Consider the following 14,366-nt stretch of genomic DNA (forward strand, 5'->3'; position numbering starts at 1 on the left):
ACCTGGGTCTGCCCCGTGACCTCCTGCCCAGCAGGCTTTCGCCACGTCACGTGACCTTAACGTGCACATAGCCTGGAACAAGCGTCGTGGTGACATCACCGTCACGTAGTGGCGAATGGCGGTTGTTGTTGGGTGAATGAATGTGTGACTAAATCACTTTGTGTGAGTTAATGTGTGTGTGAGTGTGAATGTGTGTGTGAATGTGTGTGAGTGTGTTGTGAGTGGGTGAATGTGTGTCTGTGGGCGAGTGTGTGATTGAGTGAGTGTGTGATTGAGTGAGTGTGTGAATTTGTGAGTGTATGTGGGCGAGTGAGTGTGTGAGTGACTGAGTGTGTAAGTGAGTATGTGAGTGTGTGGGCGAGTGAGCGTGTGAGTGTGTGAGTGTGTGAGTGAGTGAGTATGTGAGTGTGTATAGCCTGTGGGGAGCCTTTGTGTCTGCGTATGAATAGATACACACTTAGAGTTAGACTCACGTAGACTCTGCAAAGACAAAGATCCCCCGTATAGCCTGTAAAAGACTGTAGGGGCAAGTGCTGCTAGCGAGCAGTGCCTATGAGGGCCGCCACTGTGGCACACGAGGGGGTGGGTGCCCAGCACCAACACGCCCGGCCGCCATTGTCTCCCCAGTGGCGATGTTCACTACACACTGCACCAGGTTCTCATTTGAGGCAGAGGCGACCTCGGGTTAGCCCAAAACCACTTTAGTTCATCGGTACTGGTGTTGCCAAGTTTATCGCGCAATACGCGAAACACTATACAATTACCGGATAATACGCATACCCACAGAGGCTTGTGCATGTGTGGGTGGGTTATTTATACAGCAGTATGCAGCATGGCAGTCAGTCGGCACCTTCCGCAATGCACGTTTGTTATTCATGAGGGTGCACATCCTGATGTATTCATTGGATGATCACCCGAAGCCACCGTGTGAGCTGAGAGTTTCTCGATCTTACCGGGTACTCGATAGAGCTGAGAAATGCACTGCGGTCAATACTCAGAGTCATCATTTAGAGGTAGAGACCCAGAGATCAAGAGAATCCTTAGCAGCCCGTACATATTAATGGATAGCAGTGATGGTCCCAGCTGCTGACTTGTACACCAGGGGTGAAGAATTGAGACAAGGCTGTGGTCCCAAGATAATTTCACTCCTTCCATTTGTTTTGTATTGAGTGGCATCCTGACGGGTACGACACGGTTCAGACGCGGCCACCAGCTCAAAAAACACGTACAGAACAAACCCTGCGCAGAGAAGCATGCAGAGACACGTGCTCGAAATCACACCAAGACAGAGGAACGCGCAGATGAGAGAACACACACAGAGGTAAGATCCCTCCTCATGTTGACCATGATGAGAAGGAAAGAGCAATACGCAGATGAAAACGTTTCTGGAAGTGACGATGGCTGATGATCAAGAGTAACTTGGAGGGGAGGAGGAGGTGGGAAGCTCATGCACAGGAGGTGCTGGGGCTGATTGTCACAGAGCAGGCGTCACAAGAAGTGACGTTGGTTTGGGGAGGCCTTCATCAAACAGTGGATTTACCACTGGTGATGATGCCCATAATGATGATGAATGCATGGGCAGTCCACTCACATTCGTGCATAATCAGGTGCACGTCCACTCCCCTAGTCACCCTCCACTAATCTCACTCCCCGAGTCACCCCTCCACTCACGTCACCCCCATTCCCCGAGTCACTCTCACCTCGACTTCTCCACTCTATCGCCAGTCGCCCTGAAGAGGCCCAACTCCGGAGCCTCCCCCAGTGCCACGTTCACTCTCAGCACGAACATTGTGCGGTGCCACCCCCTCCTCTGCTGCATCCCTCCAACTCTTCCTCCGCCATTGTGAGAATCGGCTCCACGAAGGGTCCCACGCTGTCCCCGTCCCTCAATGGACTCGTGTCCTTTGTTGATGAAGGCCATTTAATAATATAATGATAATTAATTATGCACGCACACAGGTCACCAAAGTAGCCTCAATAGACATGTTAGGGCAAGTTGTGGAGCCTTGTGCTGTGGAACACACGAGGGGGTGGTATGTATTTTGTATGTTGAATTTCTTTTGCACGGTACGTAGCCAACCGTGCTAATCGGAGGTGCAGGGGAAGGGCAACAAAGTAAGCACAAAAAGTAGTTCTAAAGAAATGAGTTTTCAATCTAGATGTAAAAGTGCACAGCTCCAGTAGCTTCTATCAGAAGGAAGAGCGTTCGAGATGGCCGCAGAAGCGCTTCTGAAAGTGCGATGCAGCGACCGTCTTTGTTCGATGGTTCACCAAAATCTGCTGTGGGGATGTGATGTGGCCAACACCATGCACGCGGCCACCTTTGTCTCTCCCAATTGCTGATGTTTATTATAGACACTGCACCAGGTACTCTTTAGAGGGTGAGTCGACCGAGGGAAGGTCCAGGACTGGGTCACACAGACACACACACAGAAAAAGATGCCCTATGTCAAATCCAGAGGCTTCTAAGAAAATGGAGGTGTAAGACGGACACAGCTATTACATGGATGAAGGTGTAATACAGATATTTGTGTTAAGGTGGTGCTGCTCACCTGAAAACAATAACAAAAATCCCACCACTCATTCATCTGTTTAATCTTTGATTGGAAAACGCTGGGCGAGACCTGCGACATTCGAGTGAGCTCACCTACTCGCTCACAAACACACAACACTCAACCCAGTCAATCAACATGTTACACACCCTAAATATGACCCGCCTTGTCCTGGGGAAGACCTGCAACATGCTACTGAGCTCACCTCTTCACTCACCTACTCACCCACACACTCGCTTATCTTAACAGACCTCAATAATTGACATTTAGCTCCTGAAGATATTGCTACATGCAATAAAACGCGAGTGTGTGAGTGATTGAGTGATTGATTGAATGTGTAAGTGAGCGTCTGGTTGCGTGAATGAGTGAGCATGTGAGTGCGTGTGAGTGTGTAAGGTGAACGGTAGTGTATCGGCGAATGTGCTGTGCTACAAATCTGGTGATCCGAGTTCAAATCTCGCTCACCAGTCTATGGGTCTCTGTGTAAGTCTTTACCTCTCTGTAAGTCTATGGGTCTCTGTGTAAGTCTATACCTCTCTGTAAGTCTATGCGTCTCTGTGAGTCTACGGGTCTGGTAAGTTTACTGGTCTCTGTGTGAGTCCATGGGTCTCAATGTGATTTCATGGGTATCTGTTATCATCATCTGTGTTTGAATGAGTCGATGGCTCTGTGTGATTGACTCCAAGTCTCTCTGTTCGAGTGAGTTTATGGCTTTCTGTGCGAGTCTATGTCTACGTGACTTTACCGAAATAACCAAAGAGTAATTCCTGCAGTCACGAAAGTGCCAAATCAAGTTTGAGTCTATGTCTCTCTGTGTAAGTGAGTACAACATATATTTGCTTAACGCGGGGGTTGCGTTGTCGAAAATTGCTGCTTAAAGCTATTTTACGTCAAGCAGAAAACTTTTCTACAAGGAAAAACGGTAAAGGGGGAGACTCCGTTTTAGCACAATATAACTTTTATTATTATTTTTAATTGAGAGTACAGTACACTGTTTTCTATGTTTCTTTTAAATGTGTTGTGTATATGTAGAAGATCTATATTATAATCTTTATTTATACTGGAGGAATCTAAAAAGCCCTTTTTCACAGATTTCCAGTTGGGGTGGTACAGAAAGTTACAAGAACAAACGATGCAAAAACACAATCGAAGTGAAAAGTATAGGAAAGGTAAGCAAATCACAAAAAAATAAAAATAAACTATTTTTATCTTACCTAGTAAAGCCCTCTAAGCTATTAGCTTCTATTTCAGAAGCGAACTGGCCACAAATTATAGATGAATGAAGTAGCTTATGACGTGGAAATTTATAGCAGCCAAATAATAATAAAAAAATGTTACATTCATCAATATACATACAAAGGACATGAAATGGAGATATGATGAGTGAAAACTATAAGGGAGTGAGTGAGATGACACTACACACAGATGCTGGAACAAAGGCTGAGGAAGAGGATGACACGCCACGTAACACAGTGCACACCGGTACAGCATCAGCTCCCAGCAATACAGAACAACGCTGCCAACACCCACACCACTCATAAGAGCAGTCCGTCATGTGCTACTCGAGTTATAGTGGGTGTGGTGTGCGCTAAGCGAAACACATTACATAAAAGACGAGGATGTACTGCATATAGTCCTCTACGTCAGTGAGTCTATGTCTCTCTGTGTGAGTCTGTGCGAGTGAGTCTGTGGTTCTCTGTGTGGGTTAATCAATGGTTCTCTGTTTGAGTGAGTCTATGTGTCTCCATGTGAGTGAGTCTATGGCTCTGTGTCAGTGAGACTTTGGCTCTCTGTGTGAGTGCTCTCTCTGAGTGAGTCTATGGCTCTGTGGGAGTAAGTGGGTCTCTAAGGCCACCACCATCTTGCTCCCTGCCCAGTGCGTCCACCTGGTTGAGCTGCAGGAGTCTATTGTCCACCGCTCCAGACCGCACAGATATCCAGACGTCCACCTCCAGCACAGACACCGGCAGATTCTTAAACCTGGTGGTGGAAGTAAGGACACGAGAGGGGTAATAGTCAACCACCATTACCACCATCAATACCACCATTACAACCACCAAAATCACCGCTATCGTTAACACCACCATCAATATCACCACCTCCACCACAACGATCACTATCAAAATTACAATCACAATACTCTTTGGTTCTTTCGGTAAAGTCACGTAGGTAGAACAAAATAATAGATCACGACGTTTCGATCGCAACACGAGCAACCATCATCAGGTGAAAAATATAGCGAGAAAGCTGCTGAAACACAAAGTTATATTGGCTTGAGATAAGCTCAGCCCAAGGGTAAGTGGGCGGGGCTAGAGGTAGAATTTGCATGTAAAAACAACACCACATCGTGGAAAAGGAAAGAGAGAGACAGACACCGAGAGACATCCACACACAGAGAGACGCACACACAAAGAGACACACGAGAGACGCATATAGAGAAAAACACACCGGCAGAGAGAGACACCCACACAGGTAGATGCAGAGAGAGATAGACACAGAGAGAATTACATAATTGCCCATGAATTACTATGGTGTGACAATGCCAGTTACCAATGTCAAAGGGAACATCAATGAATGGTAAATGTGGGGTAATATCCCCAGAAGAGCATGTAGACTACATTAAAAATTAAAATAATCAGGCAATATAATATCACATATGGGTTCATTTTAAAGTTTACTTATGACAAATAATATTGAAATAATTGTGCTCCATAGATTATCTTAATGGTCAAGTTACATAAACATCACGGAATCACTTAAGCTGACCATTTAAAAAGACATTAATTGCAAGATGTTGAGCAAAGGAAATTGTTTGGAAGTTCATCTCACACCAAGTACATGTTACTATGAATATAAATCTGCATAGTTCTCGATCAGCAAAGTCGCAAACATGTTTTACCACAAGCAAGAAGTTCAGTGTAAAGCTGTTAAGCAAATTAACCACTGCACACGATTTTAAGTTCTCTGCCTCAAAGACAGCACTCTACCAAGTGTCACGACGCAGCTGCACACGCCACATAATAGGCGGAGTGAGTGAATCTAAGTAGACACTGACCCTGTCAAAGGGGATCCATGTCTAGAGTATTTGTGGCTGGTGCTACACATTTCTAACGTGATTAGCCATTTAGCTGATCTATCATTTGTGGACAGGTCGCTTCTGGAAAACAGCCACATAGCTCAGTGGGTCTCACCTGGTAAAATAAAAATAGTTTATAGAGTTCGTTCTGCCTCAACGCGTGTTTTCATAACGCCAATTGGATATAGCACGATGGATGTATTAGGGAACACGTTTTATGACACGGATGCTAAGTGGATATAACGCGATTGAGTCAACAGAACCACGTCGCGCGAGTAGGAATGTGCGGTTGTACGGCTGCCTGGGCACAGCGTCACACGAGGCATTGGGATGCTGCTGGATGCTTCCTGATGCTCCCCACGCGCCTCGGTCTTTGTTCAGCCGACACACGCATCTCACGCTGTTATCACGGACTGTGCTTTACTCTGTATTAGTCATTATAACGAGGGAGTTTACACAACGCGGTGTTATTCAGCAACGCAACTACCGCGTTATAGAACACTGCAGTAAATATTGTCGCGGTGTGGAAGGAGCAATGAACGTCATCTTGTGGCATGGAAAGGCATCGCAGCCCTAGCGAGCAGCCAGAGACAAAGCCTGCACGCACGGCAAAGTTGTGATTGACCCGGGGACTATTAGCAAGTGACACGTATGGACTAATGGTTACTCTAAATGACGATGTTGACGTTGGTTATAACGTGCTACAAATATGCTGAACGCACATCGCATTAGCTCTGACAAATAGGGTACTTTTTAAAGTTATCGTTTACGATTGGTTAATTTGTATATCATGCCAAGTGAGTAATTTGCGTGTGGACCCTGACAGCGGCACTCAATGTCCAACTCTTGCGAATGCTCTCAGGGGATCTTTACCGTGCGCTGCGTTCACTCACTCAGCCCCAATCTCCCTGTCGTGAACTCACCACTCAGCCACTCACCTCACCCTTCAACTCACTCACCCTCCTCACCTATTAATTCTCCTCATTAACTCACTCACCCTGCAATCCACTCCCTCACCCCCCCTTCATCACCCGGCACTCACCGCCTGTCCGTGACCACCTCTCCCGTGCCTACAACCACAAACACCACCACCACCTCTCCCGTGCCTACAAACACAAACACCACCACCACCTCTCCCGTGCCTACAACCACAAACACCACCACCACCTCTCCCGTGCCTACAACCACAAACACCACCACCACCTCTCCCGTGCCTACAACCACAAACACCACCACCACCTCTCCCGTGCCTACAAACACAAACACCACCACCACCTCTCCCGTGCCTACAAACACCACCACCACCTCTCCCGTGCCTACAACCACAAACACCACCACCTCTCCCGTGCCTACAAACACCACCACCACCACCTCCTGCTGCTGCTGCTGTCGCGGTCTCCGCGTGGCGCCGCAGGCCCAGGGGGAGGCCTCGCGGCCCAAGAGCGGCGCCACGGCTCCCCCCCTCCCGCTCCTGGCCCCTCCCCCTCGACCCTCCTGGCTCCTCCCCCTCATCCCTCCTGGCTCCTCCCCCTCGTCCCTCCTGGCCCCTCCCCCTCGTCCTTCCTGGCCCCTCCCCCTCGTCCCTCCTGGCCCCTCCCCCTCGTCAATCCTCCTCCCGCTCGCGACGTGGAGTGAACTCAGCCCCGCCCCCCCCGCCCCCACCGCCCCCACCCCTGCGCGGCCCCGCTGCCCATTGCAAGAATGGCTCGCTTCGCGTCACGTGGGGAAGGCGGAAGAAGAGTATGGGGGAGGAGCTGCGCGGTTAGGGGCGGGGCCGTGGAGTCACGTGGTGGGCAATGATTGCCAATAAGTGGGCAGGGATGGCTGTACGTCACATCCGGTGATATAGGACACGCCCCTTCGTGGCGTGCCTCACACTTCTTTCCGTCCCGCGTGCCGTCAACACGAGCTCAGCATGGCCCTGCTGACCGTTGGCGTTCTGTTAGCCCTGCTTGGGATGGAGATCTTCATTTATCTTCGTTTTAAGCTTTCCATCTCATACTTTTACCGCGAGACCACGACGCTGCAAACGGAGAGGATGGGCCTGCAGAATGTGGAGCTCTGTCAGAAGAACAAGACCATGGAAGTGGAGAAAGATGGTAAGCTACCATTTTCTTTGGTTCTTTCGGTAAAGTCACGTAGAATGAGAATAAAATAATAAATTGATAAAATAAAATAACACAATAATATTCTCACGACGTTTCGGCCACAATACAAGCGGCCTTCATCAGGTGAAGGGGACGAGACTGTCTGGAGGACAGCGCTGGAGTTAGAAAGCCACGCTGAGATCGTGATCTTTAAGCTGTGTGAGAAGAAACAAAGCGCCTTGACAAAGGAATTAACATAATTTATCATTGAAATGGCTGAGTGATTAGCTTGTGACTGGTCACAGAAAAGGCTATGTTAAAGTTAAAGCATACACATCCGCAAAGGCACCCCTTGACAAAGGAATTAGCGTAGAATTTAGCATTGAAATAGCTGAGTGATTAGCTTGTAACTGGTCACAGAAATAGCTATGTTAAAGTCAGAGCATATACATTCACCGAGTCACCTAGTACAAATCAAACAGGAGAATTTAGCATTGAAATAACTAGGCGAATTTAGCATTGATATAACTGAGTGATTAGCTTGTGACTGGTCACAGAAATGGCTATGTTGAAGTTAAGGCCTACACATCTGAGCTATTCACAGTAACTGGGTATACAATATATAATGAATACTATATACTGAACCAATAAAAAACACAAAAATTTAAATTACCTCAATGTTATCAATAAACTCTATATTCTCCAATCAGCTAAGCTACCAACAATAAGTCGTTATATATCACAATGCTATATGGCGAAAAATGGGTGGATTCTTACCCTCAACTTTAGCACCACGGATAGCTACGGGTCCCGTTCAGACGGACGAGTTCATCGATGGTCGGAACAGAGGAGGGGGAGAGAGACAGCTGCGAGGCGCTGTTATACTCCATGTTGTAAACCATACCATTAACCACGGTTAAGCTATCCGTGTTGCTAAAGTTGAGGGTAAGAATCCACCCATTTTTCGCCATATAGCATTGTGATATATAACGACTTATTGTTGGTAGCTTAGCTGATTGGAGAATATAGAGTTTATTGATAACATTGAGGTAATTTATATTTTAGTATTTTTTTTGGTTCATGATATAGTATTCATTATATATTGTATTGTATACCCAGTTACAGTGAATAGCTCAGATGTGTAGGCCTTAACTTCAACAGCCATTTCTGTGACCAGTCACAAGCTAATCACTCAGTTATTTCAATGCTAAATTCGCCTAGTTATTTCAATGCTAAATTCTCCTGTTTGATTTGTACTAGGTGCCTCGGTGAATGTATATGCTCTGACTTTAACATAGCTATTTCTGTGACCAGTTACAAGCTAATCATTCAGCTATTTCTATGCTAAATTCTATGCTAATTCCTTTGTCAAGGGGTGCCTTTGCGGATGTGTATGCTTTAACTTTAATATAGCCTTTTCTGTGACCAGTCACAAGCTAATCACTCAGCCATTTCAATGCTAAATTAAATGCTAATTCCTTTGTCAGGCGCTTTGTTTCTTCTCACACAGCTTAAAGGTCGTGATCTCAGCGTGGCTTTCTCACTCCAGCGCTGTCCTCCAGACAGTCTCGTCCCCTTCACCTGATGAAGGCCGCTTGTGTTGTGGCCGAAACGTCGTGAGAATATTATTGTGTTATTTTATTTTATCAATTTATTATTTTATTCTCATTCTACGTGACTTTACCGAAAGAACCAAAGAAGATGAATCCTTGCAGTCACGAAAACTTTAAATCGAAATTTAAGCTACCATTCTTAGATGTTCTGTTTGAGAGGAGACCTGATGGCTCATTGGGGCATTCTGTCTACAGGAAACCCACCCACACAGATTCCTACTTGAAACCTGATTCCCACCACCACCCAGCCCGAAAGAATTCTCTCATCAAAACTTCATACCATAGGGCTCATTGCATTTCGGACCAACACCACCTGACCAGTGAATTAAAACATGTACACCTGGCCCTCAAAAGGAATGGTTACTCTGACCGTACCATCCGCCAAGCTGTTTCTCCCTCCATACAGAAACAACCACTTGATACTCCGGCCAAAACCATCACACTACCATATATAGCAGGCGTTACTAAAAAGATTTCAAAAATTCTAAACAAACACAAGATCCAGGTCCGGTTCAATACAGTACACAAAATTCGTGATCTGATCCCATCCGTGAAGGATGGCATTCCTGACTTACAGTACCCCGGGGTTTACAAATTGAGTTGTACCTGCGGTGATTGCTATATCGGGGAGACAAAGCGACATGTCTCTGACCGAATTCGCGAGCACAAATCAGATTTGAAACACAGCAAAACGAATTCTTTGCTGATCACTGTTACAACCATGTGGGTGATCACGATATAATTTTCTCCGATACCAAGGTTCTTTGCAAACCCACGGGTTTTTATCAGAGATTTGTTCACGAGGCAATTCAGATCTACAAACACAGACACAATTTCAACCGAGAAGTTGGTTTCAAATTAAGCAACCATTGGAAAGATGTTCTAAATCGAACTAAACATAAACTCATTTCTGTGGTACAGTATATTTTTCAAGTAGTGGTACCCCAAACTTTCGCAGCTCTCAGCTCCCCCCCCCTCCCGCTCCTGGCCCCTCCCCCTCGTCCCTCCTGGCCCCTCCCCCTCGTCCCTCCTGGCCCCTCCCCCTCGTCCCTCCTCCCGACTCACGACGTGGAGTGAACTCGCCCCCGCGCCCCGCGCCCCGCGCCCCACCCTGAGCGGCCCCGCCGCCCATTGCAAGAATGGCGGGAAGCGGACGCGGGGCCGACCGCGCGCCGCCTCTCGCGTGATTGGCTCGCTTCGCGTCACGTGGGGAAGGCGGAAGAAGAGTATGGGGGAGGAGCTGCGTGGTTAGGGGCAGGGCCGTGGAGTCACGTGGTGGGCAATGATTGACAATAAGTGGGCAGAGATGGCTGTTACGTCATAGTGTACGTCACATCCGGTAATGACGTCACGATAAATAACACGCCTCTTCGTGACGTGTCTCACACTTGCTTCTGTCCCGCGTGCCGTCAACTCGAACTGAGCATGGTGCTGCTGATCGTTGGCGTTCTGGTCTTGGCCATGCTTGGGATGGGGATCTTCATATATCTTCTTTTTACGCTTTCCATTTCAGACTTTGACCATGAGACCACGACGCTGTCTACGGAGAGGATGGGCCTGCAGAATGTGGAGCTCTGTCAGAAGAGCAAGATGCTCCGTCTGGAGCTACAGCATCAGCTGGAGGAGTTCATGGAGAACCGAGAGACTCTCCAGAGAGAGATCAGGAGCCTGGTTCAACAGCTTAAAGAGCGCCAGTTGGAGCTGGAGCCCACGAGAGTGCCTTGCAGGGAGAGCAAGTCTCTCCATGCGGATTTTCTCCGAGACTGCAATGCAGCACAGCGGCAAATGTCGCTGCGCTGTGAAAACGAAGATCTCCGGAGGTCGCTGCATGCCCACCTGAGGAAGTTGAACTTCCTGAATCCGCAGAGAGGGCAGGAACAGTTTAGGCTGCGCGGGAAGCTGGTGCGTCACGAGGACATGTGGCATGGGGAAAAGAGGCTGCAAGAAGAGAACCTGCATCTCCGTAGCCAGCTGAAAGAGCTAATATGGACCGTGTCTCAAATGTACAATAATGCCACCACCACCGACGCCACTTCCACCGCCGCTGCCACAGCTTCCACCACCGCAACCGTTTCCACCACCACTTCTGCCACCACCACCAAGCCCAAGAAGATGAAGAGATTTAGCCATTGGTTCCGAAAATTGCTGAAGCGCAAGTCGGCCATTTAAAAATATTGGGGAAATTGTGAAAATGACACCACCCTAATTAAAACATTACTCAGAAAGACAAACATACCCCATAGAACATCAACAAAGTCATATATAAGACAAAATATCGTACATTTGCATGCAACACTCTAATAAATACTGTATTGTGAGCAAAACATAAAGTTACTTAAATGGAAAAAAAATCTGTTATTGTCACTTACCTTTAGTCCGGATGCCGGTCTGCTTGTCGGGAGGGGGCGTAATGAGTCCCTGCACACACGGGGGCGGTGGGAGGGGGGTGAACGTCCATACACACACACAACAGCGACAATCATCCGCTGTATAGCCTTACCAGAATGTTGGGGCAAGCGCCTATGAAGCTCTGAATGGCACACGGGGTGAATGGCCAGCACCCTGCCCGGCTGCCTCTCTTTATCTCTCCATACACGAGACTCAAAGGCGTACATGCGTCCGTGCACACACGCACAACAACAACGCGACAACCGTCGTTCACCCCTTAGTGGCAGTGACATCACCACAGCACTTGTGCAATGCTCGGTGCATTTTGAGGCCACGTGAAGTGTCGAAGGCTGGCTGGCAGGAGGTCATGTAATAGACGCAGGTGCCATGGATTGACTTAGGAAGATGATGGGCAGATGCAACAGCCGTGCTCCCCACTGTGCCAACTTTATTTGTGTCAGTTGTTTGGCGCTCTGCTCGTTGTTTTGAGCCTCGCTCCTCTGCCCTATGCTGTTGCTGGAGGGCAACTGCCTCCACCTCCCCAGCAGCGCCTTTCATGAACCTCCTCCACAGAAGCCGATCGTGACACTGCTGATACCAGTCATCAATAAGTCCAATCAGCTCCACATCCTTCTGCACCACATCAGTCCATCTCTTCTCTACCCCGTACCACGCCCATTTAGCACCATCTATCCAGCCAAATTGAAGCTGCTTGGGGATGTCGTGACTGCATACAGACTGCATGACACAATCAACGCAGCCTCGCTTGCTGGAGGAGCCCACAGATGGGCATTTGTCCAGATATTCTAGGAATCTGTGAGCTTACAAAGTCCAGTCTGGTTAAACCCTGAATAGATCGTGGGCAAGCTAACCTTAACGTTCCTTTCGAGAGAGATAAGGGAGGGTATAACTGTGGCCGAGAAGACATGAAGATTTTTATGGAGTGACATGCCAGGTAGCTTCCACACTGTTGAGCAGCTGATGAAAATATAATGCTGCTCGAATTATTTTAAATGAGACCTCGGCTCCCAAAACGGACTTGATCATCAGCACACTGCCCAATCCACTCTCTCCTCAGGTGCCCCAAATACATGAGGAATTGAGGAAGGGAGCATTTTTATGATGTAAAATACCCAGGGAGGTGATTTGTTTTCGTGGGGCTGATGGTAACGGCCCATATTTTAGTAGCATGCTTCATGTTTAGCTGTAGTGTCTCCAACTTCTCCTTAGAGTGGGCAGTAATCACCAGATCATCCGCATTCATAATATGGTTTAACAATAGAGAGCCATACCATGACCGGCTCAGGCATCGATCAGCCTCCCATTATATCTGTACCAGAAATTCTACTGGTACATCCATGGAAATCGTCTCAAACTACGTAGTCAAAGAAAATGTTCAGTCGTGTAGGGGGCAGAGGACATCCATGTCGCACATTACTCACACATTCTATCATCCCTTAGCTCCATTACGTCGATTTTTCATGAGACAGCAGTTGTCTTTCTATTGTTTATATATGCTTTATCGAAAGAAGAAAATAGTATATTTGCTTTAATTACTGTAACTCTGTGTTTTATTTAGCTTTGGTAATTGGGTGATCCAGGTCTCTCTTGCAAATGAGACTCATCCTGGTCGCTTTAGTTCTCGCCTTGTTCAACTCAATAAACTGGTACTCACTCCATTATGAACTCACCCACTTCCTTAAATCTATGACTCACATAAATACTCCCTCTCTCTCCTCATGAGTCATATATTTACCTGATCACACAATCACCCGATCATTCACTGTGTCAACCTCACTCACGCACTTTTTCATGCTCTCAAGAATGACCCACCCATTCTATCACTACATTCATCATCATCCCCTTCCCTCATTGACCCACTGGTAAAATTAAAATACTCGACAGCAACAACACGTGAGATTGTACTCAGGCTTACACTCACATGTGTAAAGAAGCTCCTTTGCAGGTTCCATTTGATAGATGATTTATTTCACGATAACGTATTTACAACGCAAGAGTACGACTCACACGAACCTTCCCCCGTACAGTAACCTGTACCTGTTTCAACCCATCTCCACTGCCCCCACTATAAACTTTGCCATCCAAGAGGAGTGAAGTAGAAGACAATAGAGTCTGCTGAGAGAATCTACCGGGGAAAACTTCTGGAAGTTACCAGGGCGTGGCCGTGCGGGTATATAAGGGGGAGCGTGGCCCGCAAATGGGGTGATGCCTTGGGGACTGAAGAACAACTGCAGGTGGACGACATCGGGGCCGACTGTTGGAAACCAACATGGTGGAAACCATCAAGAAAGACTGTTCGAGATTAATCTACTCTATTAGAAACCACCGGGACTGCAGATAATCATAGCCTTGTGCAACGTGTGAGTCGTACTCTCAACTTGTAAATATGTTATCGTCGGGAATAAATCATCTAGAAAATGAAACCTGCGAAGGAGCTTCTTTACACATGTAAGAATGCAGGACATGCTTTATCAGCAGGTCGTTGTTTTTGTCTACAAGAGACCTATGCACACGATCTTGAAAATGGCATTTGATTGGGATTGTCACCTTCAACCCATTCTGAAATCGTCCAACTACCAAAACCCTTGTCTGCATTATACCTAAAACTTGACCAACGTGGCAATGTTAT

At 47.3% G+C, this 14,366-nt stretch overlaps 1 protein-coding gene across 1 annotated transcript; it reads left to right on the forward strand.

Moving 5' to 3' along the window:
• The first annotated feature begins 7,478 nt into the window (after window positions 1–7,478).
• LOC142908434 (uncharacterized) lies at window positions 7,479–13,395 on the forward strand. Its single transcript, XM_076059137.1, has 2 exons — window positions 7,479–7,727; window positions 10,842–13,395. Exons 1-2 carry the CDS (start codon window positions 7,544–7,546, stop codon window positions 11,495–11,497), a joined length of 840 nt encoding a protein of 279 aa, XP_075915252.1. The 5' UTR covers window positions 7,479–7,543; the 3' UTR covers window positions 11,498–13,395.
• Window positions 13,396–14,366: the final 971 nt, after the last annotated feature.

This window comes from Petromyzon marinus (genome assembly GCF_048934315.1).
Source record: "Petromyzon marinus isolate PM22_M1 ecotype Great Lakes invasive population chromosome 84 unlocalized genomic scaffold, UKy_Petmar_22M1.pri1.0 chr84_unloc.3, whole genome shotgun sequence".
Lineage (NCBI taxonomy): Eukaryota > Metazoa > Chordata > Hyperoartia > Petromyzontiformes > Petromyzontidae > Petromyzon > Petromyzon marinus.

Coding starts and splice junctions, on each gene's coding strand:
- LOC142908434 (XM_076059137.1), top strand. CDS start 7,544: ATGGCCCTGCTGACCGTTGGCGTTCTGTTAGCCCTGCTTGGGATGGAG. Junction 7,728..10,841: donor CATGGAAGTGGAGAAAGATG/GTAAGCTACCAT, acceptor TTTCCATTTCAG/ACTTTGACCATGAGACCACG.